The sequence below is a fragment of the Eretmochelys imbricata genome, chromosome 9, assembly GCF_965152235.1.
Source record: "Eretmochelys imbricata isolate rEreImb1 chromosome 9, rEreImb1.hap1, whole genome shotgun sequence".
Lineage (NCBI taxonomy): Eukaryota > Metazoa > Chordata > Testudines > Cheloniidae > Eretmochelys > Eretmochelys imbricata.
Window position 1 is genome coordinate 47,049,171 of NC_135580.1, and position 27,782 is coordinate 47,076,952.

At 41.6% G+C, this 27,782-nt stretch overlaps 1 protein-coding gene across 3 annotated transcripts; it reads left to right on the forward strand.

The window, feature by feature from the left end:
• The first annotated feature begins 2,977 nt into the window (after positions 1–2,977).
• AMMECR1L (AMMECR1 like) lies at positions 2,978–21,257 on the forward strand. Of its 3 annotated transcripts, XR_013347076.1 has the most exons (9): positions 2,978–3,251; positions 4,754–4,860; positions 7,862–8,306; positions 13,230–13,340; positions 13,933–14,047; positions 14,794–14,884; positions 15,404–15,447; positions 15,905–16,001; positions 17,718–21,257. XR_013347076.1 is itself a non-coding variant. In XM_077825989.1 (8 exons), the coding sequence occupies exons 3-8, from the start codon at positions 7,900–7,902 to the stop codon at positions 17,827–17,829; spliced, it is 933 nt and encodes a 310-aa protein (XP_077682115.1). In that variant the 5' UTR covers positions 2,978–3,251; positions 4,754–4,860; positions 7,862–7,899; the 3' UTR covers positions 17,830–21,257. The 3 variants fall into 3 exon arrangements, 1 of the variants encoding a protein (XP_077682115.1); XM_077825989.1 differs by lacking the exon at positions 15,404–15,447; XR_013347075.1 differs by lacking the exons at positions 15,905–16,001; positions 17,718–21,257 and having other exon boundaries at positions 13,933–14,884.
• Positions 21,258–27,782: the final 6,525 nt, after the last annotated feature.

Sequence of the window (27,782 nt, forward strand, 5' to 3'; positions counted from 1 at the left end):
TTCTACATTTTCAAGTACATTGATTTCAATTACAACACAGAATACAAAGTGTACAGTGCTCACTTTTTTTATTACAAATATTTGCATTGTAAAAAACAAAAAACAGTATTTTTCAATTCACCTAATACATGTAGTGCAATTTCTTTATCATGAAAGTTGAACTTACAAATGTAGAATTATGTACAAAAAACCTGCATTCAAAAATAACAGTGTAAAACTTCAGAGCTTACAAGTCCAATCAGTACTTCTTCTTGTTCAGCCAATTGCTCAGACAAACAAGTTTGTTTACATTTGCAGAAAATAATGCTTCCTGGTTCTTGTTTACAATGTCACCTGAAAGTGAGAACAGGCATTCGCATGGCACTGTTGTAGCTGGTGTTGCAAGATATTTAGATGCTAGAGGTGCTAAAGATTCATACGTCCCTTAATGCTTCAACCACCATTCCAGAGGATGTGTGTCCATGCTGATGATGGGTTCTGCTCGATAACTATCCAAAGCAGAGCAGACAGACGCATGTTCATTTTCATCACCTGAGTCAGATACCACCAGCAGAAGGCTGATTTTCTTTTTTGGTAGCTTGGATTCTGTAGTGTCTGCATCAGTGTTTGTTCTTTTAAGACTTCTGAAAGCATGCTCCACACCCCATCTTAACAGATTTTGGAAGGCACTTCAGATTCTTAAACCTTGGGTCGAGTGCTCTAGCTGTCAATAGAAATCTCACATTGCTACCATTTTTGCATTTTTGTCAAATTTGCAGTTAAAGTGTTCTTAAAATGAACACCATGTGCTGGGTCATCATCCAAGACTGCTATAACATGAAATATATGGCAGAATGTGCGTAAAACAGAACAGGAGAAATACAGTTCTCCCCTAAGGAGTTCAGTCACAGATTTAATTAATGCATTTTTTTTAATTAGCATCATCAGCATGGAAGCATGTCCTCTGGAATGATAGCAAAAGTATGAAGAGACATATGAATCTTTAACACATCTGGCATGTAAATATCTTGCGATGCCAGCTACAACAGGACCATACAAATGCCCGGTCTCACTTTCTGGTGACATTGTAAACAAGAAGCAGGCAGCATTATCTCCTGTAAATGTAAACAAACTTGTTTCTCTTAGCGATTGCCTGAACAAGAAGTAGGACTGAGTGGAGGTGTAGGCTCTAATGTTTTACATTGTTTTGTTTTTGAGTGCAGTTATGTAACAAAAAAACCCCTAATTTGTAAGTTGCACTTTCATAATAGAGATTGCACTACAGTACTTGTATGAGATGAAAAATGCTATAATTTTTACAGTGCAAATATTTGCAATATAAAGTAAGCACTGTACCCTTTGTATTGTGTTGTAATTGAAATTGATATATTTGAAAATGCAGAAAAACATCCAAAAATATTTAATAAATGTCAGTTGGTAATCTATTAACAGTACGATTAATCGTGATTGATTTTTTTAATCACGATTTTTTAGGAGTTAATCATATGAGTTAGCCATTTCATTAAAAAAACTCAAAACTAGGGTTGTCGATTAATTGCACTTAAGTGGAATTGGAAAAGGTTCAGAAAAGGGCAACAAAAATAATAAGATGTATGGCACAGCTTCCATACGAGTGGTTAATAAGAGTAGGACTTTTTAGCTTGGAAAAGAAATGACTAATGGGGATATGATAGAGGTCTATAAAATCGTGACCGGGATGGAGAAAGGAAATAAGGAAGTGTTATTTACTCCTTTTCATAACACAAGAACTTGAGGTCACCCAATGAAATTAATAGGCAGCAGGTTTACAACAAACAAAAGGAAGTATTTTTTCACACAACATACCGTCAACCAGTGGAACTTCTTGCCTGAGGATGTCGTCAAGGTCAAGACTATACCAGGGTTCAAAAAAGAACTAGATAAATTCATGGAGGATAGGTCCATCAATGGCTATTAGCCAGGATGGGCAAGGCTGGTGTCCCTAGCCCCTGTTTGCCAGAAGCTAGGAATAGGCAACAGGCTGGATCACTTGATGATTAGGTGTTTTGTTCATTCCCTCTGGGGCACCTGGCATTGGCCACTGTTGGAAGACAGGCTACTGGGCTCAATGGACCTTTGCTCTGACCTAGTAGGGCCAGTCTTAAGGACACAGGGAGCAGCCACAAAAGCGAGGCCAACATAATTGTATAGTGTGGCCAATGGCCATGCCCAAGTGGTAAGACCAGCAGGAATAAAGGAGTCCCAGGACGGCTGCACCGTCACCAGTCGCTGCTGTGCCTCTGCGAGCCGCCGTTGAGAAGGCACCGGCACCACCACCACCCCCCAGGACGCGCGGCCACAGCTCGCTCCGAGATGCCCGCTCTGGGGTACCGGCCCCACCCATATGGCTGGCGCTGGCTTCAGCCAGTCAGAAGCGGTTCGTGTAGAGGAGCCCCGGCACGAGCCGGCTCCCGACCCCCGCCAGAGACACGAGCCATTTAGCTGAGGGCGCCGGTTTGCGGAATAGCCTCGTCTACAGGAGAGTCGGGACTGTGGCGTGGAGCCTGTCCCAGCCCCCTCCCACACAGCGGACTCTGAGCCGCCCGCCTACACATCACGAAGCAGACACCTCCGCCCACCCCACAGTTCTGGTGCGCATGCCCTTCTCCGCCCCCCAGCCGCGGGCGCTCCTCTGACGGTCTCCATTATCCAATGAGAGAGCAGAATTTACACCGCGTGAGTCAGGCCCTTCCATCAGCCAATGGCCCAAGCCAACGGTTCTCACGCAATCGGGAAGGGAGGGGGAGAGGAAGAGCCATTTTAACCCATTTGTGTTGAAAGAGTCACGTGCGATTTCTCACATGATAAGAAAGGCGCGACCTGTGGTTGGGGTCACATGATATGAAGCGGAAGTATTCGGCATCTATGGTTTCTTTGTGGAAGACTATCCCTTCTTCTCTATGGTCCGGCCACAGCCGCGGGGCCGATGGGAGGCTGGCGGACTGTGCACATTCTTCCCCTATTACCTCACTGTCAGGGAGGAGGCTTCTGGGATAGGGGAGGACCTGGGTGCTGCCTCGCTCCCTTCCAGTCCTCCAGCCCCTCTGCACGGCGGCTTGTGGGATTCCTCGTCCCGGCTTCGCTGTGCGGCCCCCCCCGCCCCGCCGGACCCGCTTCTTCGGGGAGCCCCTGCCCAGCCCATGGCTCCATGAAGCGGGAGGAGGCGGCGGAGGGGAGGCGGCGGCGGCTGGGCTGAGACGGCAGAGAAGCAGCCTCCGGTGCCGGAGCAGAAGGTGGGCAAGTCCCCGGCCAGGCCCCCATCCACCCACAGCGGTCTCTGCGCTCGGGGGAGCCGGGCCCCCTCCCTGCGCGCGGGGCGGTGGAGGTTAAATCCCCGCCCTGAACCGGGACGGCGGAGACGGGGGGGCGGTGACTGGGCAGCCCCGCTCGCCCCCGTCCCGGAAAGTTTAGCGGCCTCGGGCGCCGCCTGTTGGCGAGAAGCAGCCTCGCTGCCCCCGCCCCACTCACCTCCTGCCTCATCACCTCCCCAGTCACCTTCTCCCCCAGCCCCCGCTGGTCTCCTACAGCTGACCCACCAGCCCCTGCCCTGTCTCCTCCGCCTTCCCCCCCACGTTACTTGCTGCCCTATCACCTCCTTCCACCATCCTCCTAGTCGCTTGTTGTCCTATCCTCTCCTTTCCCCCTGCCCTTACATCTTCTGCCCCTGCCTGGTCACCTCTTGCTCTGGCTCCTCCTTTCTCCCCTCCTGGTCACCTCCTGCCCTGTCGCCTTCTTTTCCCCTGTCCTTACAGCTCCTGCTCCCGCCCACTCACCTCTTGCTCTCTTCCCCCGTCTGGTCATCTTTTGCCCCATCACCTGCCCAATCACCTTCCTCCCCTTATAGGGTGACCAGATAGCAAGTGTGAAAAATCGGGACAGGGTGTGTGGGTTAATAGGACCCTATATAAAAATAAAAGCCTCAAATATCGGGATTGTCCCTATAAAATTGGGACATCTGGTCATCCTATCCCCTTAGGCCCCAGTGGCCACTTCTTGCCCTCCTAACTGATCACCTGCTGCCCCATCATCCCCCATCTGGTCACCTCCCTCCCCGCTTGCCTGGTCATCTCTAGCCACCTAAACCCCTCACACCACCTACTTCCTCCCCACTTGTCCAGTCGTCTCTTTCCCTCCCCCACATGTGCTATATTGCCTCTCAGGCCAGCTTCTCCCCTGCCAGTTCCTCCTGCCCTCCCCTGCGTGTCTCACTGCACGTGCACCCAGTCACCTGCCCCATCTCCACCCCACCCCTGCCAGTCTTTGCAGATACCCCAAGACATAAAATGTGGGGAATTTAGAGTAATTGGAGTTTATTGAAAGCACCTGGTTGCTCTGTGGGTGTCTTGCCCTTTCCTGAAGGATGGGAAGGCAGTTCCTCGTCCAGGGCAGAGTTTAATTAAGGTGAAGCGCTGTCTGATATTGTATCAAAAACAGTGCCTCCACTAAAGTATCTGGTCATTGTATGCTGACTTCTGAATGAGTTTATATCATACCCAGAGAGCAGCATATGTAAGTGGTCCAGGGAATGTGATGATTGATAGATACCCAGCCTTTGTTAGCTGCTTCACTTGATCCACCTCTTCCCATATGTCGCCTAGGCCTGGTGGTTAGGAGTGGTCTCCTCTCCAGTCACTAGCTTCCATGAATCTTTTTGTACAATTCTTGTCTTCATGTAATGACCATTTTATAACTTCAGCCTCATCTATAACACAATCCCTGAAATCCTCCCTTTCAGATTTGGGGAATAGGAATGGGACCTGAGAAAAGAGAATTCATTCCTGATATAAAGTAGCTTCCCCCGCAGGCTGCTGCTCTCTTGGCAATACAAGCTTTCTGTTTTCGGTAAGTATAACCTCATGCTAATACAACAACATAGTAAGCTCCTATTTCTTTGCACTTTACTATAATTGTTTCTCTCTGGGCTACCATCTGCCAGCCCCCCAGGGTGCTAAAGTTACCTTGCTGGATAAACTGAAAGGGCTTTCATGTTTTGTCAACTCTGCATCATAAATTAACATTGAGGCAGGATGACCAAGTGTCGTGCTTTTAAGGGATATGTTGTTTAAATGGCTGGAAACCTCAAGATTCTCGTGCCCAATCTCTGAAACAAGTGTTTCTTGAGCATGCACTGTTAGTCTTTCTGCTCCTCTCAAAAGATGTAGTCTAATATGTAAATGGATATGTATGTGGTGAATTTAAGAGTGATAAAGTGAGAGCTGTGTGGTGTGACTTGGTTCATTTGTGTTACATTCGTGTCCAGTTTGAGGCTCCCGTGTGCCTTACAAACACATTACAAGGCAGCTCTTGCTTTGAAGAAAGCTAGTGCCTTCATCTCTACTCAGTCAAATCCTAGATTAGGTCACAAGTGAAAATAATCTTGGTGTCACTCTAGTCGTCATTTGTTCACAAAGCAATTGGGGAGGATGAATGGTCACTGCTGAAAACCAAACTTGGACTGCAATATTGGGCTGTTGCAGGTCAGGATGGAGGTGTATTGGCATAGTTGTATGGGAAAGATGGCACATCACATACCTGTGCAATTTAGTCCCTTAGTTTCATGAGCATTAAACTCATTCACTTGACTTTGTTTAAAGCATGTAGAACCATATCTCTTGCCCTATCCATATCAAAATGGAAAATAAATCACAGCGCTTGTTCATAAGACCCAAGAATGTTACTACAAAAATGACCATCTTTGCTGATTGGAGCCGTTGTTTCTATTGCCATATAATGAATTATAGTCCTATGGTAACAAAAATGAAGAGCTGACGTTTGATCTTTGTGGTAGTAACACCTTGATTGAACTGAAGGTTGGCTGTTGTGAAGGTTGGGGTATAGGATGAGTGGAAGGAGTCATTAGTAGCTCATAAGTGATGCAGTTTGGCTGATGCAGGAGTCAGTCATTTGATGTGTGCAGCTCTCTGTTGCTAGCAGGATGGTTCTACCTAATACAGAGCCTCTGAAGAGATGAGAACATGGAAGACCTCCTTTCCATGTTATTTCTCTCTCTGTGTAACGATACATGCTCAGAGCTTAAATTTTTATTTAAAAAAAAAAATTATTTGCAAAAACAGTGAACAAATGCACTGTTTTCATGAAGGCAATACAGCAATATTGCAGAGGGGTTCATCTCAACAGCTGTTAACACTGAAGTCTAAATATATGAAACTTAAACACTTAATTGTTTCAGAGATCATTTTGTCAAATTTCCATCTAATATTTTTCATTTGTATTTGGGCATGAAGGAAGAGAGGAAAGAATTAAGTCATCTATCTATCCCCTGAAGCCACTGAAGAATTGTTCCTTATGCTATAGTTTCCTGTTCTATGTCCCTTCTGTTTTAAATGTCCTGATGTTCCTAAACACTTTAAATGGAAGTAGTCCAGAGCGAGAGAGAGCAACTCACGAACATCCCGAACCAATCATGATCCATTTTGGGATTGCACAACAGTCCTGTGGCAGCTAAAGTAACTCCTTAGAGCTCAAATTGCTCTTGGTTGTAGGAAAGGGAATTTACCTGCAAAAACAGTCTAACCAGCTATGTACAAAATTGGTTCTTTTCCTCCCAGCCTGTGTGTGCACTCATTTCACTGACCACTTGAATATTTGGAAGTTGGAAGAATGGTCCAGTGGTCAAAACATTGGCCTGCCAAATAGAGACCTGGGTTTGATTCTGGCTCTGCTACGCTTCCTTTGTGACCTTGGGTAAATCACTTAGACTCTCCATGCCTTAGTTCCCCATTATGAAAACTGGGGCTGATACTGCCCTACCTCACAGGGTTGTTGTGAGGACAAACACATTCAAATTTGATATGCTTGGATATTATGGTGTTGGGACCATGTACTTATCTACATAGATTCTTACCCATTGTGCATGCTGACCCTCCATCATTTCCTGACCCTCTTGCACAGGTGCCCAAATCTCTGTGCCTACATTCAATCTGCCCCTTCGCAGGGTGCATGAGTCTGCACTCTGTTTCTCCTCCCTACATCTTGTGACCATGGTAAATTGTACCCCCTCCCCCATGGCTGGTAGTCCGTTTCCTTCTCTTATGCTGGGTATACGCTGTGCTTAAAGCTACTCCCTACCCTGGTACATATCCACCTACAGTCCTTCCTGTCCATGAGCTCTGGTTTGAGTTTGTATTGCTGGCACTTGATGTGTGCAAACACTATCAGCTTCCTTCAGCTGGTGGTTCTAGTCCTGGTGTGCTGGAGTCTGCAGTAGTGGCTTCTTTTTATAAAACAGCAGTTTATGGAGGCAGCTTCCTTTTCTTCTTGACATATATTGACCAGGCCTGAGTTGAATCAAGGGGAGGAAAGCCAACAGCCTTGCTCTCAAGAAACTTGCAAGAAAAGATCTGTGGACCACATCCTTTAGGAGAGTGGGGGAGGGGGAACCCACCACATGAAGGGCTAACAGCCATTAAGGGAGAGGCAGTAGCCAGTAGGTGAAAGAATGAGCCCCAAGGGAGTGAAGAGTGCCAAGTGGGATGTGACTAGAGTCCCAGCACTTTTTTTTCTATTTCACTTCCTGCTTGAAGGCCAAATGATTTTTCTTGTATTGATTTTCCTACTTCTATTTCTAAACTATACAGTAAGCACCACCAATCACGTTATTAGTGTGATCAGGTGGAGATAGTGGCTTATATACATTTTCACTTTGCAATGAAACAATCGCTCTCCGTACAGTGCATTGGGTGTTGTTTTGTATCTGTCAGTGTGTTGCTCTGCCATTTCTCCTCCCAAAATGAACCTGTCTGATATCTTAATAGGGGAGAGGAAGACTCTCTTGCTTTTTTTTACCAAGCGTAACAATCTTTTATATTGCTTTTTTTGCCAGGGTTCTGCAGTGCTCCAGGCAGCAAGTGCTGAATCAGGATGGGAAAAAGACGCTGTGTTCCTCCACTTGAGCCCAAGTTGGCAGCAGGCTGTTGTGGGGTAAAGAAACCCAAATTGTCTGGGAGTGGAACACACAGTCACGGGAATCAGGCTACAACTGTGCCAGGCTCAAGTTCAGGTCATCTTCAGAACCACCAGCATGCAGATGGGAGCAATGGACGGGAGAACATATCTGACTTAACTTTGGGCCCTGCAAATTCCCCAATTACTCGAATGAATCCCACTTCAGGAGCTCTGAGCCCACTTTCTCGGCCTAATGGAACTGCCAACAGTACCAAGAACCTTGTAGTGACAGCGGAGATGTGCTGCTACTGCTTTGACGTACTCTACTGTCATCTCTATGGTTTCCCTCAGCCACGACTTCCTCGATTTACCAATGATCCCTAGTGAGTAAACCCATATGTGCAGGAAGAAACCTGACAGTCCAGCACCCAGGGCTCTGACTTGTTGGGGAGGGAGTAGGGATCTTTGGAAAACAGGCAAACTAGTGTTCAGGAACACAAGGGGGGTATTGTAGGATGATCTAAAATCAAAAACAAAAAGACTGACCATAAGCAGGGAGTAAAACTCTCATCTGATTTGTTGTTGGACATGAGTAGGCATTTAGAGAATAACATTTCTATTTGTCATACTAATAGAGGGCAAATGTTAAGCTTGGAAACTCTTTGTGGGAAGAGCAATAGGCTTACCCAGAAGCTTCAGCTCCCTATCTAATGGGCTAGGTAATGCAATATATCCCTTACCAAGATGTACAATCCCAGTTTATGATAAAGCATCCCTAACTTCCCTCTACTGTGATTTGATTCCTTGCTGAAAGAACTTAATTATATAGTAATCACCCTCATTATAACACAATGCAGCTTTAACTTGTATAATGCCTTTCATGCAAAAGGGTTAAAGTAGAGTAAGAGAAACAGAAGTGATATGGAGCTTTTCAGAAGACATTTAAAATAAGATGGTAAATTTGAGGATGGGATAGGGAGCCAACATCATGTGGCAAGTACTGCAGTGAAACCAACCTTCATGCCTATCGTGCTGATTTTGTGAAGGGATGAGGCTACTGCTTGGTGAGTGGTAGGACAATCAATTATGTAAGCGGTAGGTTGAAGCAAATCAGTGTAAGGTTATTGAAAACAAGGGATCCATCCTGAAATAAAGGATGAGCCAGCTGAAGTTGGTTGAGGATGTGGGTGAGACAAATGCTGATTCTTTTGCCAATCCTCTCACACATGCAGAGAGTTGCAATAGTCAAAGTGAGATAATGAAGATTTGGAGGAATGAAAGCAATGGTGTAAATGGGCAGTGTTGTGGAGATGGCGTTAGGCAGATATGCAGCTATAGAAGAGATGGAGAGTCCTGGTTCAAGGATGACGCCAAGGCTATGAACAAAGAAGGTGTCTAGGAGAAAAAGGAGATGGATTAGTTCTGTGAGGATACTCCTCAAGCATTTCCTCACAGAGTTGAACTAAGGTGAAGCGCTGTCTGATATTGTATCAAAAACAGTGAGGTTTAGCTGAGGGAGTTGAGAGGAACCCCCAAGTTTACTTAGTCAAGACAAGCAGAGAGCATGGATGACAAGACATTACAGGTGTCAAAGATGACAAAGAAGGAGATAGAAAAGAACAGTGGGCTGAGAATTGAACCCTGTGGGACTCCTTAAAGAGGGGTTGTGGCACAGATGAGCCACCACCAAAAGTGGATAAAAATAAACCACTTTAATTTTTAATTTTTTAATTAATTTACATTAATGTAAAATTTAGGTAAAAGTACATCCACCTTTGTCAATAGCTAAGCTTGTTATAGACTTATTAAATAGACTGGATGCTTCCACCCCCATTTAGTTATCAATATGTGGCATCCACATGACATAGGTTGTGTATCTGTACAGTTGTCATCGCATGAGGATTCTGGCTGCATGCTGTACACTACTGTAGGCTGTGTTATCTAGTATTATAAATACATTTGAGCAGAGAAATGGTCTAGGCTAGACTATAAAATAGTTGCCGGTAAAATCCAAATCTAAATATTTCCAGCTGAAGGGGTCCTTGTCATTCCCTGGGATCACAGGGTTTCTTTTAGAAAAGGATATATTCATCTGCTCACTGTTTGTTGCTTGCTGCTTGGAACAGGAAGATGAGCTGTATTGTTTTGTCTATTCCCAAGTCAATAATGCAACTTTATTTTGTATAACCTCTTTCACACACACTATCACAGAACACTTTTAAATAATTCAAAATTTTGATAGTACATCTCGAGTTTTTAAAATTGCTCTTTTTCAATAAGGATTTTTCTGTTCCTAAGGTGATACTTATAAAGGTCCTAAAGAGAGCAGAACATCACATCTGTGGGCTTATCTCTTCCTTCCCCTTACTCAGTGCAAGTGCTTGCTGTTCCTTCTTTAGCTTTGCTGCTACTAGCAAACTCTCTCTCTCAGGCCCTTAGGAAGAGCATGGGCATATGATGTTGTCATGCTGGGGCATGAGACAGAAGTGTAATAGACTATATAAAACTAAGTGGTGTCAAGTGCTCAAAGCAATTAGACCAGAATACAGAAGTAATTTGCAATGGTGTCCTTTTCTCTCTGTTAACTTATAATTAAGAGGTATAGACAAGGGAGACAAAGTTATGCACTAATGGTGACCAGGTGGACAGACAGGTATGCTAGACAAATGGTAAAGTAGATGCACTTGTTATAAAATGAAAAAGCTTATAATCCTAGAAGTAGGAAAACAACAAAAATACCATGATCAAGTTCCTAGTTGGCTAATTAGCGAAACCTAGCTATATTTTGTTTGTCCTCTGGTACCAGGATACTTTTACAGATTATATCCTTTTTCAACATCAACAATTATTTTAAGAAGTTTTGAACAAAGCAATGTGAATGTGCTAAAAACCAGCACAATGGATGCTGGCTGTACAGCATCAGGTATGCTGGTCTTCTGAAAATTGACACCATTCTGAATTCAACTATCCTGCCCTCTGTGATTATATTTCCATCATATTGATGCAAAAAAGTGGCAACGCAGTTCATTGACAACATAGATTTTGGGTAGAAATATGCATCTTCAATTTCAATCCTAGAAAAGAAGGAACTAACTCAGGATTATGTTCCATCAGCCATGTTTCAGGCTCTCCCTCTTTTTCTGGGCTCAGCCTGTGACCTTTCTATTTGGGATCAGTGTCATGTTACCTAAGTAAAGGAAGAGTTCCAGAGCGTTTCTGATTTATTTTTTTTAATTGTCCTTGTGTGGTTCCAGTATTTACTAGATCAAGCCAAATTTCCACTGACTCTATGGTAGTAAGGTTCCTCGGGAGTCTAAGTTCCTCGAAAACCTCTTTTTGTGAGTTTAGTTATGTCTGTTATGTGAAATGTGTATTATGTTTTTCCACATGCCCATTGCCAGTTTCAGTATGCAGGAGCTGGATGAAAATGTAGAGATGCACTCTCCTGAGAGTTCCACCAAGCATTGCTCAAACCATTAATCCTGTGTTTCTTTGCATTCAAACAACCATCATATTGCTAATGGTTGTGGAAGAATTTTTCAACTTCCTATTTGGGCAGATAATTACATAATTGCCACTTGAGTCTTTCTTGCTCCTTCCTTTTGGACTGTATCTGGTACTGGCCACTGTCAGTGGTAGGAAACTGAACTAATGGTGACTTCTCTGATCCAATATGGCAATTCCATTTTTGCTCAGGGATGTTATTGGGTGTCGCTTTCCTCACTGGATTTTAAGTAGTGTTGTAAACACCCATACATCAGAAGTTTACCTGACTGCACTTGAGAAGTGCTCACATTTTCATTTATTTTTGTGCCCCAAGCAAAATATCGTAGTGGTTTTGGTAATTGAAAATGTCTCACGTAGAGGTTCAATAAATTCATCAGGAGTCTGCTCTTCCACTTCAGTAGACAAAGTTTCTTCCAATGGCACCTTTTGAAAATTTAAAAAAAGCCAATTTTCTGCATTTTTTGAGATGAGAATGAATCCTTTTTAACTTTATTCATTCACAACTCTTGACAGTGTTTAGATTTTTCTTTAGAAAAATTGCTTTCATTACTTCCATCCATACTCTTGCTTCTCTTCTACCACTTTTCATCTTTAGACATACTCAATCTGAGAAATTTGTACACTGATGTTTGGTATCAACTAATCACTTGTTTTGAAGCATTAATTTAACACCTTTCTCATTTATTCTGGTTAGAATTAAAAGTGACCAACAATTGAATTCAGTACTGTGAAGCCTGGAAAAATAAGGTTAGCTACCTAGCTTTATGTGTAGCTCCACATTGTCAGATGCCCTGCCCAACTTTCTAGACGTTTATAGATTCTAGCAAACCCCCTAATGGTTCACGACCTTATACCTCCTCTCAGCCCTTCACAAACTCTTTCCCTTCTCCAGCAGCTAATGAGACTATTCCACCCACTGATCACAACCTCCTCTCCAGCCACCAATGACTCCACCCATTCCTGTTCCACTCCCCCCTCCAGGCTTCCCATCTGGGCCTAATGAAAACCTTGACAATCTCATCACTTTCCTGTTCTAAAAAAGTTAGGAGTTAATTCAATTCACAGATTGAAATTAGAGCCTATGGTTTCTCATACCAACCCACCCCCACCCCAAAAAAACCCAAAAAACCAAAAACCCTGCAAATATGTTCATGTAAATTCTTGGGAGAGAAGGGTGTGAAAAATTGCAGTAAAACTGTAAGAGGGTGGGATGATGTAGTATTTTGTTCTTGCTCAGTCAAGAATGTCTGTTCAGCAGGAGACATAAATATTAATCAAATTAAACATAGGCAAAAGGAGTAAGGAAAAAAACTTTCCTAGCCCTGGAGAATTGACCCAGATGTCAGAACATGGACATAACCCAGAAAAATCTAGGTTTGTTTTTTTCCTGAAGAAAAGCTTTTTTTCACAACCCTAAATGTGTGCTTTTTGTACAGCACTTCAGCGTCCTTCAGTTTTAAAGGCATGCTATAAATATATAGGTGTTTGTTTCACCTATGTTAATTTGTTGTGGATTTGTGTATAAACTAGTGGACAATACCAAGAATTCAGAGACTTGCACAGAGAGGCAACCTATGGGGTTAAGCAACTCTGCTGCTCATGGGAAAAGGTAATAGATACTGAGCTGTAGTGTGAAAAGTGGGGGTGGGAGGGGAATGCCTTTAACAAAAAATTACTGGGTAACAGATTGCACACTGATGCTTATCAGAGTTAGCACACACTTGCTTTTTCACACTTTGCTGGTCTCCCCCGAGGCCGGGATTCTTTGAGGCTAGTGTGTGTGTGTTTTGCCTTTTCAGTCCCCTTTTTGTGACGTGGAAGACGGGGCGAGACAAGCGGCTTCGTGGCTGCATTGGAACCTTCTCAGCCATGAATCTTCATTCAGGACTCAGGGAATACACATTAACCAGGTAATAACACTGAAAATGAATTTATTCTGAGACCAGGTCTTGCTAAAGACCTCTGTTTTTAAAGAGGATTCAACGCATCAGAGAAACTTTATTAGATTTATAAATCTGTATAATTTTATACATTTCATAATAAAAGAAACATTCAGAACTGCACGATAGTTGAAAAACGTGACATACCAGGGACCTTATGGACCATCTCTGCAACAGCTGAGTCTTCTGTTATCTGTGACATCTGGATTTTGCTTGACCTCTTAATTTTTTTAAAGGTAATTTCAAACTTATTTACATGCTGAATGTGCCCACAGCCTGCACGTTTTGGTGGTTAATTCAGTTTCAATTCTCTTGCCAAAGCGATTATTTCTTTACAAATCCAGAGAAGCTCTGTTGTATCTTCTAGTGAACCATGTTGAGGTCTCTGGATACATAATATGAAGATAACAGGGTAGGATTACTTACAATGTCCTCCGCCTTTTGTGACTGGAGAAATTGTTTTCTGTAATCTCAGGCAGGTTTTAAATGTAATGACTCTGTGTGCGTCTGAAATGTTGATGCAGTGTCTGGTTTTAGGCCATGTGTTTCTGTCCCTCTGTAGTGCACTTAAGGACAGCCGATTTCCCCCCCTGACCCGTGAGGAGCTACCTAAACTTTTCTGCTCTGTCTCCCTCCTCACTAACTTTGAGGATGCCAGTGACTACCTGGACTGGGAGGTGAGAACAGGTGCATTTGGAACTCTGCATCACTCTCTCGTTCCATTCGGGTTCGGGTTAGTACATGGTAATGTGTCTCCTTCATTACAAGGGTGTATGGATGTTATAACTGGGCTCAGAGGAACTGGGGATGGAAAACAAGAGGAGACAGGAAAGAGACCAGTTAAGTGATGGACGAATAGTCCTGTTGTGGTTGGGAAGGGATCTGATTGGAGGGTTAAAGGAGTGAGGATGTGGCTGGTTTTATGGGAATCTAGAGACAATTTGGTGGAATATGAGGATATAGTTTAGGTCCTAAGGAGCCAATTGGTGCCAGAACGCTAGGGATACAGTACATGGAAATGCATTCATTTTATAAGGATAAATAAAGAAGGGGAACTTGCCAAAGTTTTTGGCTTGTGGGTGTAGTCTGCTGGTGTGACTCTTCCTCTACAGGAACTCATGGCCTGGCTGGCCCAGGAGAGGAGATGGGAAGCTCTTTGCCCTGTTAGAAGTCTGTGGCCTAGTTTGGCCCAGGAGAGGAGGCAGGAAGACTGGTTGTGCTGGCCTGGAAGAAAAGGCAGGGGGCCATTTGCCCATCTGGGGAAGCCTTTGGTTAGGCTGGTCTGGGAGAGAGACGGTCCTTTACCGTGGCAGGAATGTGGCCAGACTGGCGCAGTGATGCATTGTGCTTTGATGAAGATAAGTCAGTCAGGGATTCAATCCCAGCAAATACTTCTCACTTGGCTTTTCATTTCCATTTGTAGGTTGGGATCCATGGGATCAGAATAGAGTTCATCAATGAGAAAGGTGTCAAACGTACAGCCACGTACTTACCTGAGGTTGCTAAGGAACAAGGTGGGTTTCAGATGGCTGCCATATATGGCAGTTTATCTTGTCACAGAACTGGCATATTTAAAGTTAAGGATTGTGGGTCTAGATTGCAATAGCTGTGAAAGGCGTTCCATTAGAGCCACAAACACACCACACATTATGTGGCTAATAGACACTCCACACCACTGCTGTCTAGCTTTCATCTGGCCCTTCTTCCCCCTCCCATGTACACACACAATTGAGTCCTTTAGGGTGGAAAGGATCCCGGACTTAAACGGTGGAGGATCTTGAAGTTTGGACCTTTCAGCTTTATTCGGTGTTGCATGTTTCCTCTTTGGTGTTTCTCCCACCACCAAGGATATCTGCAGGCCACACAGCACCAGCATTCCAATAGGAGAGACCCTTTCCTCCTCATTCTTGCTAATGTAGCTTCCTCTAGATGAGGGCAGGAGCCAGGCACCCTTTGAGCACAATTCCCACTCAACTAGCAATGGCCACTATTGTAACTGCACAAAATATTGCCTCCTTTCCTCCACATTGCAGAGTTGAGTTGTCACATCCTGCTGGCCCTGGGGCAAAAGACCAAGGTAGGAATTTTAATTCTGATCTCTCACACACTAGTGCACTGTGCTGTCACCAGACCATCAGGCTGGTCCAAATTCGACTCTGTAAGAGCTAGGTATTATTTTAAGATTTAGACAACTAACTTGAGTGGTACATGGAGAAATGGGTCAGCGGTCCATGCAGCAGTAGCAGGGCGGAGACCTTCCCAGAAGAACACTAAGCTGCTATATTTCAAGAGTTACAGTTCCCCTAGGATTTTAGAAGGGTTGGAGTGTGTGTAGATAAGTGTGCAAGTATGAGACCATGCATGTCCAACTCACTCAGTGTGTTTATAAGGCTCAGTCTGTAACCTGCTGTATGTTCCGTTTTTTGTCAGCACTGGTTTTTCTGGTTTTCTACAGCCCTGTTTGTCTCTCGCTTTTCTTTGTAATGTGGCTGTATACTAAAGTAATAATCCCCCTTGCTGTTACTTCTCAACAGACTGGGATCAGATCCAGACCATAGACTCCTTGCTCAGGAAAGGTGGATTTAAGGCCCCGATTACCAATGACTTTAGGAAAACAATTAAACTCACCAGGTAAGCTGACAGCTTTGTAGTTTTAACTTAATCGGATAGTATATTATTGGTTTCAAAAAGAATTACTCCATCTTCTGCTTGCCTTTGATACCAGTATTGATATGCCATATTCAGATGAGAGGTGTAGGGTGAAGGCCAGCATCGCAAATGTTATCCATGAGGTAGAGAGCTTATATTGCAACACAGTGTAATATGTTCACTTCATCCAGAAGTTATGGAGCTGGGCACCTCCAAGTAAGCAAATTCCAAACGAAACTTTACCACCTCTAAATTTACTTGACATTTGTCAAGGTGAAAGATTAAAAGAAATAGATCTCACTAAGCTAACATAAGGTAGATGTTTCTTCTCAATGGATCCCTCCTAGTCCATATATTACTCAGTTAGATGGCATATCTGTGAGGGAAGGTAAAGCTCTTTTAAAGTGGAACCAGCCTTAAAGTTGGCTGGTTTTCAGAATTGCCCACCTATCCATGCTCCCAACTGCACTGTTGGTTCTATTCCCTTTGTGTCTGCTAGGAGGAAGTAGTGTCTGCAGGATATGGGTGTGTAGGGTAAAAATGGGGACTTCTGCTTCTTGTCTTGTAACAGCATCATTTATCATGTCAGCTCTCATCCCAAGCAAGGAAGTGGAAATGTGGTATAGTAACAGAGGAAGGGATGGGGTGAAGATTCATTAAAACCAGGGATAATATGGACTTGCCTTCAGCTGTTGTGTACATATGTAAAATGCTGTGCATGGAAGCAAACCCTGATCTGTTGTAGAAATTCACAAGTTTCCAAAACATGGACCCTCAGATTTTTTGGATTCTGATGGTAGAACACAGAGTAGCTATGTACACTCTTCAGGAAACCCTCCTTTACTTTGAAGCTTCATTAGTCATTTCATAAATGTTTCAAGTATTTTAAAAATTAAATTCACATCAGGGATTAATAACACTTGAAAATAATATTCTACTGTTTCCCTAAAAGTTTAACTCCTCTGCTTATGGCAAACAACTCACACCTTTTCTCAAAGTGGACATGCGTAACGAATGTAAACTGGCAGCTTGTTGCCAGTGTTCCAGATTACCACTTCCTGAAACACTGTAACTATGATTGTCTCAAGTCAGGCTCCAATGTTGAAATACGTGATGCTAAAACACACCTAATGTGTGTGGAAAAGTGAGCTATGTAGAAGGACTCGCATGATCTGACATAAACAGTGTTCTGTTTATAGCAACAAATACCTTTGTCAGTCTTTCGTGCTGAGCTAGCGCAGGTCACTTGTGTCCTCTCTTGAATCATGGGCCAAACCTTACAAGCTTGGATGCCTTAAGTTAGGTACCTAAATTCATATTTAGGCAACTGCATCAAAGTGGCCTGATTCTCAAAGGTGCTGAATACTCATTGACATCTGAGAGGTCTCATGTTGGAAATCTGGTCATGTTGATCACGTGTTTAAATATTTGTTTAGGTACCTGCTTTTAGGCACCCAACTTTGAAAAATGTTGGGCATTGCTTATAGGATGGATGGATTGAGACACAAAGCCCTTCTTCAACCTTTCACTCCAATCTCACAATTTACATTTTTTCAGGCACAGAGCCCATCTTGCTCTGTGTGAGGTTGCTCAACCGTTGTGATGCTATATAAATTAAGATAGTAAGTACACACTTGATATTTTTGCTGATGAATATTGTGTTGTAGTTACAACCTGTTATTTCCTGTTTCCTCCCAGGTACCGCAGTGAGAAGGTGACAATCAGTTATGCAGAATATATGGCTTCCCGTCAGCATTGTTTCCAGAATGGCACTCTTCATGCCCCGCCCCTCTACAATCATTACTCCTGACACAAGGCTGCATGACCAGTCTCGCCCCCCAGTTGCCACCAACGGCTATGACATCATTGGGGCAGATGCCTCCTCTTCTTGGTCCAGTTACTTCTATTACTGCACCATTTTATGATGCTAGCTTCCGTTGCCAAGTCTGCCTTCCAGCTGACCTGGGGGGAATGATGTGAGTGTGACAGAACTTCAGGGGCCCAAGCCTTATCTCAGCCTTCCCTCAAAATGGGGGTTTAGTTGGATTGGGGCTCCATAACTAGGAATTGCAGTGAGGTGCAGAAGACCTCTGGGAGTGCAAGTGCCACTTTCATATTGCTGTATCCTTGTATGTCCTACACTCTGGAAACTTGAATTGTTAATTTTGAAAGCCCCCCAGATCAAGTAGGAGCGTTCCTCTGGCAGTCTGGGCAACGGAGTCCAACAAAACATTTTTAGGTTATTTTAAATTCTTTTTTTAATCTGGTATTTGTTGTGTATCAAGATCTGATTACAGTCCCCAAACATCACAGGTGGACATCATGTTAAGGGGAGGGTTGAACATCTGGATAGCACCCCCTCCTGCTGGATGGAAACCTTTTAAAGATGTGAACACCCTTTGGATGGTATTACAAATGAAACCATTGCTTAAACAAACCCCAGAAGGCTTTAATTCTCAGATTCCACTCTCAGTTGAATTCTCCAGCCCTCCTCTTCTGGTTCATATTCAGTTTGCTGGTTTAAACAGTGTTTTATGATGTAGCCTGCTATTGAACAGAAATGGTGAGGTACTTGAGTCTGCCTGGAAGATCTCCTCTCAATTACAACTAGGCTTCCTTACTGCTTTAGACACTGGTGGTAGAGCCTACGACGGATTGGGGAATGGGAGGGGGCTCTTGCAGGGCATTGATTGCAGTCATACAAATGAATTTAGTGCCTGAAAGTTGTTTAAGTCAAGCAAGCACTCTCCGAGACATTCCTTTCAACAGGACAGCCACTTTCTCTAGGGTGACTATTGATCTGATATGAGAGTTGTTGATGTTCCAGTTCAAGGCAGGTCCACAGAGTAAAGCTATGTAGGTTACCTTGTAAATCATTGTCTAACACAATTTAGTCATTGCCACACCAAGTAATTTTTTTTAAATATCAGTTTTACCCAAACCCTATTAAACTCCTGTGCATTTTGTATTTCCTCACCCATCATTGCTGATTACACAAGATATTTTGCTACTAAATGGAAGCATCTTCTTATCCAGTCTGCATACTCCTCCTACCCTAGTCCCTGAATGATGTCCTGAATACTGGATTATGGCACCTCTAAATTAATCAGCAGGGGCTATAAAATGATTATACAAGCTTCTTACAAATATCTTGGTAATAGGCAAGGATGGTCAAAGAAAACACAGATTAAGAGCATAATGGTCTAATGGATATTTGATTGCATATATCCTCTAAAATATGTGTGGTAATGCTGGCTTTTTAAACAGTCTGATATTCCCAGCCAGAAATTTACACAAGTTCTCTCCTTGTGTGGGAAGTGGGTCTGTAAGAAACCTCAAAACTGAGCATGCTGTTCCTTCTAATTCTTCTGAAGAAGTGAACAAAACCTTGCAGTTTTGCTTGTCAGTATCATGTTGTGCTGCTCTTGGGGGAATGTAGATGTGAGGAAAAGGAGGGGGTCCTATTTTGGATATCTGTGCAATATTGTCCCAGCCTTGCTTCTGTACTGGGTCATTCTTATGAATTACCACATTTCCCTTGTGATGTAGATGAAACAAGTTTGAAGATTAAGGGATTGTTTCACAATTTCCTGCTGCTGAGAATAAATCAGTCTTGTTACAAACTAGAGTGATTTGTAATTACTCTCCTAGGTGCCGTGAACTGATGTGGGAGGGGGCAGGGTCTGGTCTGGACATACCATTCACCTCCGCCGTCAATCAGTACTGATACATAGGGCTACACTCGTTACTGTTCAAGTGTTCTATGTTAGAATTTGATTTTTAAAGATTTAAAAAAGCGAAACAATTGGTGCTAAAACGTCACCCCTGAGCATGCTCAGTGAGACTGATCATGCAGGTATATAGTGCCAGGCTGTTCACCCCTGGGCACACTAGCGAGACAGGTCATGCAGGCATATAGTGCCAGGCTACACAACTCTATAGTTTATTTTTCAAATGTTTGCTCTGATCTGTGTCTTTGAAAGTGTATTGTGTTCTCTGGATTGGATTGGATTGGATTGGATTGGATTGGATTTTAATAGCGGAGGGGGTGGGTTAGCTGCCATTTTAAGAACAGAACTTTAGGACTGAGTGACCTGGTTGCATTAGATGGAAGTGGGCTGAATGGCTCTGGAGTGGGGAAGCCTTACCCCTCCCACTTCCAACCCCCCCCCCCCCCCCAGTCTATAAATAAAAATGTCTCTATTAAAGATGGACTGTGTTCTTGTCTTGGTGCTGTGAGTGGAAGAGCGAGCAGACCCAAGAAACACCAGTCTGCTGTCTGAGAACTGGGCACTCTCAGAATCAGTTCCAAGTGGGGTCCAGTTAGAAATCAATTGAAAAGCATGCCAGTAGTCACATCATCTCAGAAAAATCTCTGGCAGGGACAGTGGTTCTCAGGAAATAATCCTATTTCTGAATCATTAGATGGCAGGTATGCATAAGGATGAGACAAGTCTGAAATGAAACATACTGCTTTTCAGTTGCCTGACAAGAAGTGGGCAACCAAAATAAATGGTGATCACTAGGATTAAAGATTGTCTCTGCAGGGTTCCCTTCAGTTGCTGTAGCCCTCAGCTGTATAGCAGGTAAAATCTGCTCTTTGGAGGGTCCCAGCAATAGTCAGCTGGTTTGGATTTGGCTCATCCTTAGCTGAGTGCCTTTTGGTCCAGAAGGGTTTATTCTCATGATAACCATTCCTGGGAAGTTACCTTGCTGCAGTTATGCATTGTCTTCTTTTACAGTAATCACCGGAGAATGTCTTTGATCACTGGAGTTGTCAGTGTTGGAATGTTTTCACTGTGAGGTTCTTAAACTTTTCTTTTTCATAATGTTAAACATCCAATCTCTATAGACGCCATTTCAGTCTGAAAAGTTTTATGGTCAAAATATCACATATAGCTACAGTTTATAAGAACAAAAACGTCTAAGAAATCCTGAAAGTTCATTTTAACTTTGGCACAGGATTACCTGTTTTTCATAATACGTTAACATCTGCAGTCTTCACAGACTTAGTGCTGTTTTCTGTTTGTATTCTGGAACCTACATGTTTCATTTTTTGGTTTAATTTTATTTTATTTTCTTAAAGCAAGGAGACTTCTTTTGACATTCAGTGCAGAGATGTCAGACCAATTATTTGTATTACACTTGGTTGCCTCCTAGCTATATAACTTCTGAGTGTAAATCATTGAACTCTATCCTCTAATGAAGTATTGTAGAGAATAAATCATAATGGATCAAGATGCTTTTGTTCTGTCTCATCTTTTCTCTCTCCTTCTTTCTCTCTCTGAATTTTGAGGTAGAATAAGATGCTATCTCACCTTGAAAGATGAACATGTTGTATGAATATAAGGTCTGTTTAATGAACTTGAATTTCCAGTCTGGTTTTTGGAGGAGGGTAATAGATTATCAGACAGCCAGCTGTGAAGGGAGAAAGCAACTTGAGATGTGTGAGGAAGTTTAAAAAAAAGTCACATGAATGTTTGTCACATTAAGAATGACATACAACTACATTACAGAGAAAAGGCCACATTCCTGTAGTTGGCAGCAGAACTAATTTATGGAATTATAGTTAAGTAGATATCTCTGAGAGTACAAAGGCTTATTCTTAAATTCCTGTGTATTCTGTGCAAAGGCCTCATGACTTCACCAGTACACAAATGCTGAATTTTTTGGCATCTTGGAAATTCTGAATTTGTGTATGCAGCTCAAGCTGCTGCAAGTGTTTTAAAAATGGAATACTCTAAGGTGCCACAAGTACTCCTTTTCTTTTTGCGAGTACAGACTAACATGGCTGTTACTCTGAAACCTACTTCTGTTCAACATCCCGTCTTCAGATGACCCTCAAAATCCCCATTGAGACTGAAAATAATTATTCTCCACCTTTATTAGAGCTTTTCTGTTGAACAGTCACTCAAGTGGTTGCTCAAGACAGGATCCAGTGACTACATAATAGTATTAATTATATATTTCCATTTTCTGTGTTCTAGGGGGTAGCAGTGAGGAGAAGTGTAAGAAGAGTGAGAGTAGGTGAAAGGAGAGAGGTCTAGGTGGGAATGGTTATTGAATGGTTAGTGATTTATTTCTTTGAGGGAAGGAGAAGGACCTCCAAGCTGTTTTATCCTAATCAAAGAAAACTGCTTGAGAAGCTCCTGCTCTTCAAGATTCAGGGTTGGCACTTGCCAGGAGCATGTACACTGAAAACTGGACTCCTCCTTGTGGAGGAGGAAATGCAACCAGGGAAAATATTGTTTTTTAGCAAAATGTTCTGACTGGGTGCTAACGACAGAAAAGCTAGCAGGTGAATTTTCAGGGGGTGAAATTTCTGTGGCCAAAATTTCCAGCTGCCTCTAAGGGTAAATTCTGCAGCCATAAAATTATGGTATTCATGAGGCCTTGGTTATATTATTATGTGTGTTTGTGTAAAGTCACCTTCTGAGGCCAACTTAAATAGTATAAAGAAAAAATAAGCTAAGAATACATTAAGATGAGCTCAATATCCTTCCTGTTTACAAAGGAGTTGGAATAGGTTGACTTATTCATCATGTATTTTATGTGCACTGCATCCTTATTGGATCCTTTGTACCATGTCAAGTATGAAGTTGATGTAAGAATCACTTTGTCCATCTTTTCACCTAAGGCTCTTCCCAGTGTGATAAGTGGCATGCATGCAGCATTTCTCTCCATTTTCCTTCATAGCTGCTGGATATTGTGAAATAAACCTGTCATCTCCAGATGCAATCTTTTCTTTGGTGATAAGAGAGCACGTTTTCTTAAGGCTGCTTTTACATTATACAGCATGTATCATTTACGTACGATGCATGATATTATTAGACTGCACTGACTTAATGCTATACACTACATTAAAAAGCAATTACAACTATGTGTATTATATACCGTTAAAGTTCTATTAATTATGTTTTGGTTTTACTTATTTAATGGATGCTGTACTTTTGCTATTTTTTTACTGAAATGCTTGGGTATGTTTCAAGAGCATTTTTATGTCAGCTTGGTTTTAGAGTAACATACTGATTTTAAACTGTTGCATTTTTTTTGCTAATTCTATACACTTTTTTCAATTTAGTTGCCCCTTATCTTAGCAGTTTTGTGCATTTTAAAGTAGCATTTTTGTCTAAAAGTTTCTTTAAAACTGTTTATAACTTTACCAAATTTTAGTGGACACAATTTTTTAGGTAACTGCAGACTGGTAAAACTTCATAACACTGGCACAATCAATTGAATATTTGTTTACAATGTTTTAAATACATTTTAATCCAAAACTATTTGGACTTGTTTTTAGTTTTAGGACTTTTTAATCTTTTTTTAATGTATTTACAAAATTTTACTCTATAGTTTTTGTTTTCTTAGTAACATTTATTTTACACCTACAATTAAACTGAACTTTTGGATAGGATTTTAATGACTGACAGTTTTGTCAGGTTTTTTTAATGGCCATTGGACCATTTAAATTAGCTTTATTGTTCACAATTAATAACTTATTAAAACAGAGTTTGGATGGCACTTTTTAATAGGATTTTTAATAGGATTAATAGCTTTTACTTCTAATACTTACTGATATATTTATTTGTGCTGGGTTGGCATTTGCTTTTAAAGCACAGAGCTATTTGAAAAAGAAAACCACTTATTGTGGCTTTTCTTTGGAGTCCTAATAGAATTTTAATTAAGTAGCATGTTTTATTTACATTTGTGTTACATTTTTAAACTGTACACACAGCACGTTCCATAGGAATACACACTTCTTTTACAACTTAACTTTTACTTTTAATTTGTTATATTAGCTATTGGAATTGTGTGTTTTGTATTTAATTTCTATATATCCCCATCAAAGTGACTGTATGATTGCCTGGAGCCATCGTAAAGCTTAGTGTTTATAACATTGCTTTTTTTGTGGCCATATTTTTGCTGTAGCTCTGGAGGTGCGCTGTTGTTGTGGGTTTTGGTTTTGTGGGGTTTTTTTTTGTTTGGGGGGGTTTCAGCTTTTTCAGCTGCTGTTTTATTCAAAAAAGGGATTTGGGGGTTTTTTCCACTATTTTCGTTTTGGCCACCTTATTTTTATTTATTAATTTAACTTTAATGTTTATTACTTAATTTACAAAAAATGGTTAAATTTTGAAAAGCATTGAGACACCTGAAGGGTTAACTAATAAAGTTAAGAGTGTCAGGAGGTGTTGGCTGCTGCCCAAAGTGTCTGTCAGCTTTGAATGAAAGATTCAGATAGATTTTTAGTGGACTTTTTTAAAAGCTAATTGATTTTGCACCTCCTTTTAAACATTTCTTTTAAAATAAGTGTGTTTTTTACATTCTGCAGTCCCTTGCTATGTTGTAAACGGTTTATTAAGAGTAGGGTGACCAGATAGCAACTGTGGAAAAACAGGATGGGGTGGGGGATAATAGGTGCCTATATAAGAGAGTCCCAAAAAGGGACTGCCCCTATAAAAATGGGACATCTTGTCATCCTAATTAAGAGACCAAATAAATATTTAAAACTTGTTTGGCTTAGCCTTGCTAGCTGAGACTGTTAATCTTTCTTTCCTAAAATGATTTTACATTTCTGAAGTTTTCCTTCTGTAAATTGTAAGTTATGAGCAGATGATACTTAAGTTGTTTACATTTTAAACTCAAATGTTTATTTGTATATTTAAACTTTGAATAAGTTTTTTTACAGGCGAGAATTTTTTTTGGCTTGGGCTATAATAAGCGCTGTGTTCTAACCACGTCTTGTTTTACTGCTGTTTTCACTGCCTTGCTTTCCTTTTGTGTTTCAGCTATTTCAGGCTTTAGGAAGCCGATTGTTTACACTAATTTTTTTCTGTTTTGGACAGGCAGTATTTCCTTTGTAACTTACTAGGCGTGTTTTCCTTTTTTTACAATTTGTTGTTTGAGCTGATCAATGCCCATTGTGGTGTTTTTAATTATTTTTTTATACAAGTGTACCCAGGTTATGTTTTTACAAGTATACTCGGAAGCAATTAAGTCATATAGAAATCCCTATGTAATTTGTAGTGATTTTGATTAAATTGTTTATAGTCCAGTAATTTAAATTAGATTGTCATTTTGCCTGCAGCAGCCAGCACAATTGATTATTTACAGACACATTTCTCGGGAAAGGCCATTTTTCTCAAAAGGTCTTTAATGGCTTCTCTGGAGATGAAGCACATAATGGTGGAAGTTGTCACCACCAGACCTTCCCTTTGCATCATTTGTTTTATTATTAAGGGTTTTATTATTATACTGCCATAAGTGAGTTCCATTATTAAACTGAGCATTCCTCTTCTTGAATGCCTTAATTTTAACATTTCCACAACCCCCCCAACTGTTTACCTCCAAATGCTGCAGTGTTCATTTGTGCAAATGCTTTTTTTAACTTTTTGTTTTAAAGTGACACGTTTGTCAGGCAAATCTTTTTGGTGGCATTAAGCTTATTTATGGTTTTTGCACTTATTTTTTAACTCCGTACACTTTACCTGCAAAGCTGTTCTACGTTAAATACAGTCCATGAAGGATGGTTGCTTTTGACATGTTTTCTTTAGCTTTTTTTTATTTGCTTTTTATGCTTTTTACATTTATTTCTTAAGGAGGCACATTTTGTTTGTAAAGTTTTAGCCACCTGAAATAATCATTGTGACTCTAGTGCCTTGATTTGAGCTTTCTTTGCGTAGGGTAAAAAAAAACGTAGATACTATTTTTTTTCGTGGCTGCCAATGGGTCCTACATTTTTTTTTAAATGTCAAAAGCATTCAACAGCCCTCTGCTGTGCTCTGCCAAGCATTCTTTTTTGCCTGTCTACTTCCACGCTCTGGAGTTCCTTTTTCATCCGATTTCAGTCTCCCCCTAATACTTCTCTGGGGAGTCCACAGAGTCCACTCTTAGATTTAACCTTCTTCTCCTGCATGTGTTAACTTCTTCATATTTAAACCCATAATCCCATCCAATGCCATTTCCCTCAATGGCTGCAGTGTTCACACTAAGGGATGTGCCCTTTATCTGCTCCAGATGAGCAGCAAGTCACAGCACCAGTATGTTGGGTGGCTTTTGAGACCTTATCCACTCGGTAGCCTCAGACTTTATTCACTTGGTTCCCAAAAATTCAGCTCAGCTTCAAACTTGTCCCTGCGGTTTATTTGTTGGAATACAATTAACCTACATTTAAGTTGATTAGGCTCAAGTGTAGAGGGTGGTATAAGGCAAACCACATATCCAAAGTTACATAGCAAGCTTCCTTTTATATACATTCACATATTACATTGCATTTACTATACATTATGTGTTTTGGGATTGGCTTGTTTACTTTGTAAGAATCAATCCCTGTACAGCACACTCTGTCCACACACTGTCCATGTATGACTTATTCTTTATCTTTACGTTCTGGACTTGTTATATACATTATCCTGCCCATTGTAAATGGCTCCCTAAGTGTTCCCCCTAATTTTAGCTAGTACAGACATTCTGTTTCCAGCCTGCTAATCCAGTTACCTCTCTCATCGTGTCTTCTAAGAAATAAGGCCTCACCCATGTCTAATTACTCATGTCAGCCAGGCCTACAATCTGATCCTTTGTTCCACATCCAGTATCAAGTTGACATAAGAATCACTTTTTCCAGCTTTTCCCCCAAGGTGTGAAGCTAGTGGCATACATGGAACATTTCTCTCCACTTTCCTTCAGTGCTGCTGAATATTGTGAAATAAGCCTCTGATCCCCAGATGCAATCCGAGCAAGCCCTTACAGTCGAATCTATTTTCCTGCTCTCTCCCAGCTCTGATCTTAGTACCAGGCACAGGCTCCAGTGGAACAGCCAGGCAGGGCTTCAACTGTCTAGTTTGTGAAGCTACCCAGCTATACAACTATCTGAGAAACTGGGGCAAGTGTAATGAACCCTCAAACTAGCAGCATTAATTTACCAGCAGGTTAAGGGCTCACCCATCCTAATGGTGGAGATCAGTCAAGTGAGAGCGTAGTGGTAGTAGTTAACTCTTATAAAATGCTGTGAAATATGAAAATGAAAATGAGCTAGGTGTTAGTATCCAGAAAAACTGTTTGTTTATATATATATATGAGCTGTTACCCAAAATGTGGGGCCCTGTGGGTTGTTTCTGTTAAAAGGAGAAATTTATCACTCAAGTATTTCTTTGAGGCAATCCTTATTTACAAAGAATGTACACAGTCCTGTTTCCTTGAACGCAGGAGGAATCAAACAGTTTTTGCTTGCAGCTCCAAGTCGTCTTTCAAGTCAGTAAGTGAACTCAAAGCTATTAGCTTTTTCTTAGGGCTATGCTATAAGTGGTTCTGTGGCTATCTGGTGCTTCCTTGCTCCCTTTTTCTCTCTAATTTTCTGGTCTTTCTGGAGAAAAAGTGATCACCATTCTCTTTAAAATAATTCTTACCATATTTGAAGCCTGTTATTAGTTATTGAAGCCCCCTCAGTCTCCTTTTCCCAAGACTAAACATGCCAGTTTTTTTAGTTTCAGGTTTTCTAAATCTTTTATCATTTGTGTTGCTTTCCTCTGAACTCTCCAAATGGTCTATATCTTTCCTACAGTGTGGTGTCCAGCACTGGAGATAGTACTCTAGCTGAGGCCTCACCTGTACTGAGTAGAGTGGGACAATTACCTCCTGTGTCTTTCATACAACACTTCTGTTAATACACCCCAGAATATTAGCCTTTTCAGCAACTCTATCATGTTTGACTCGTAATCAATATTCACTATAACCTCCAGATCCTTTTCAGTAATACTACCATCTAGCCAG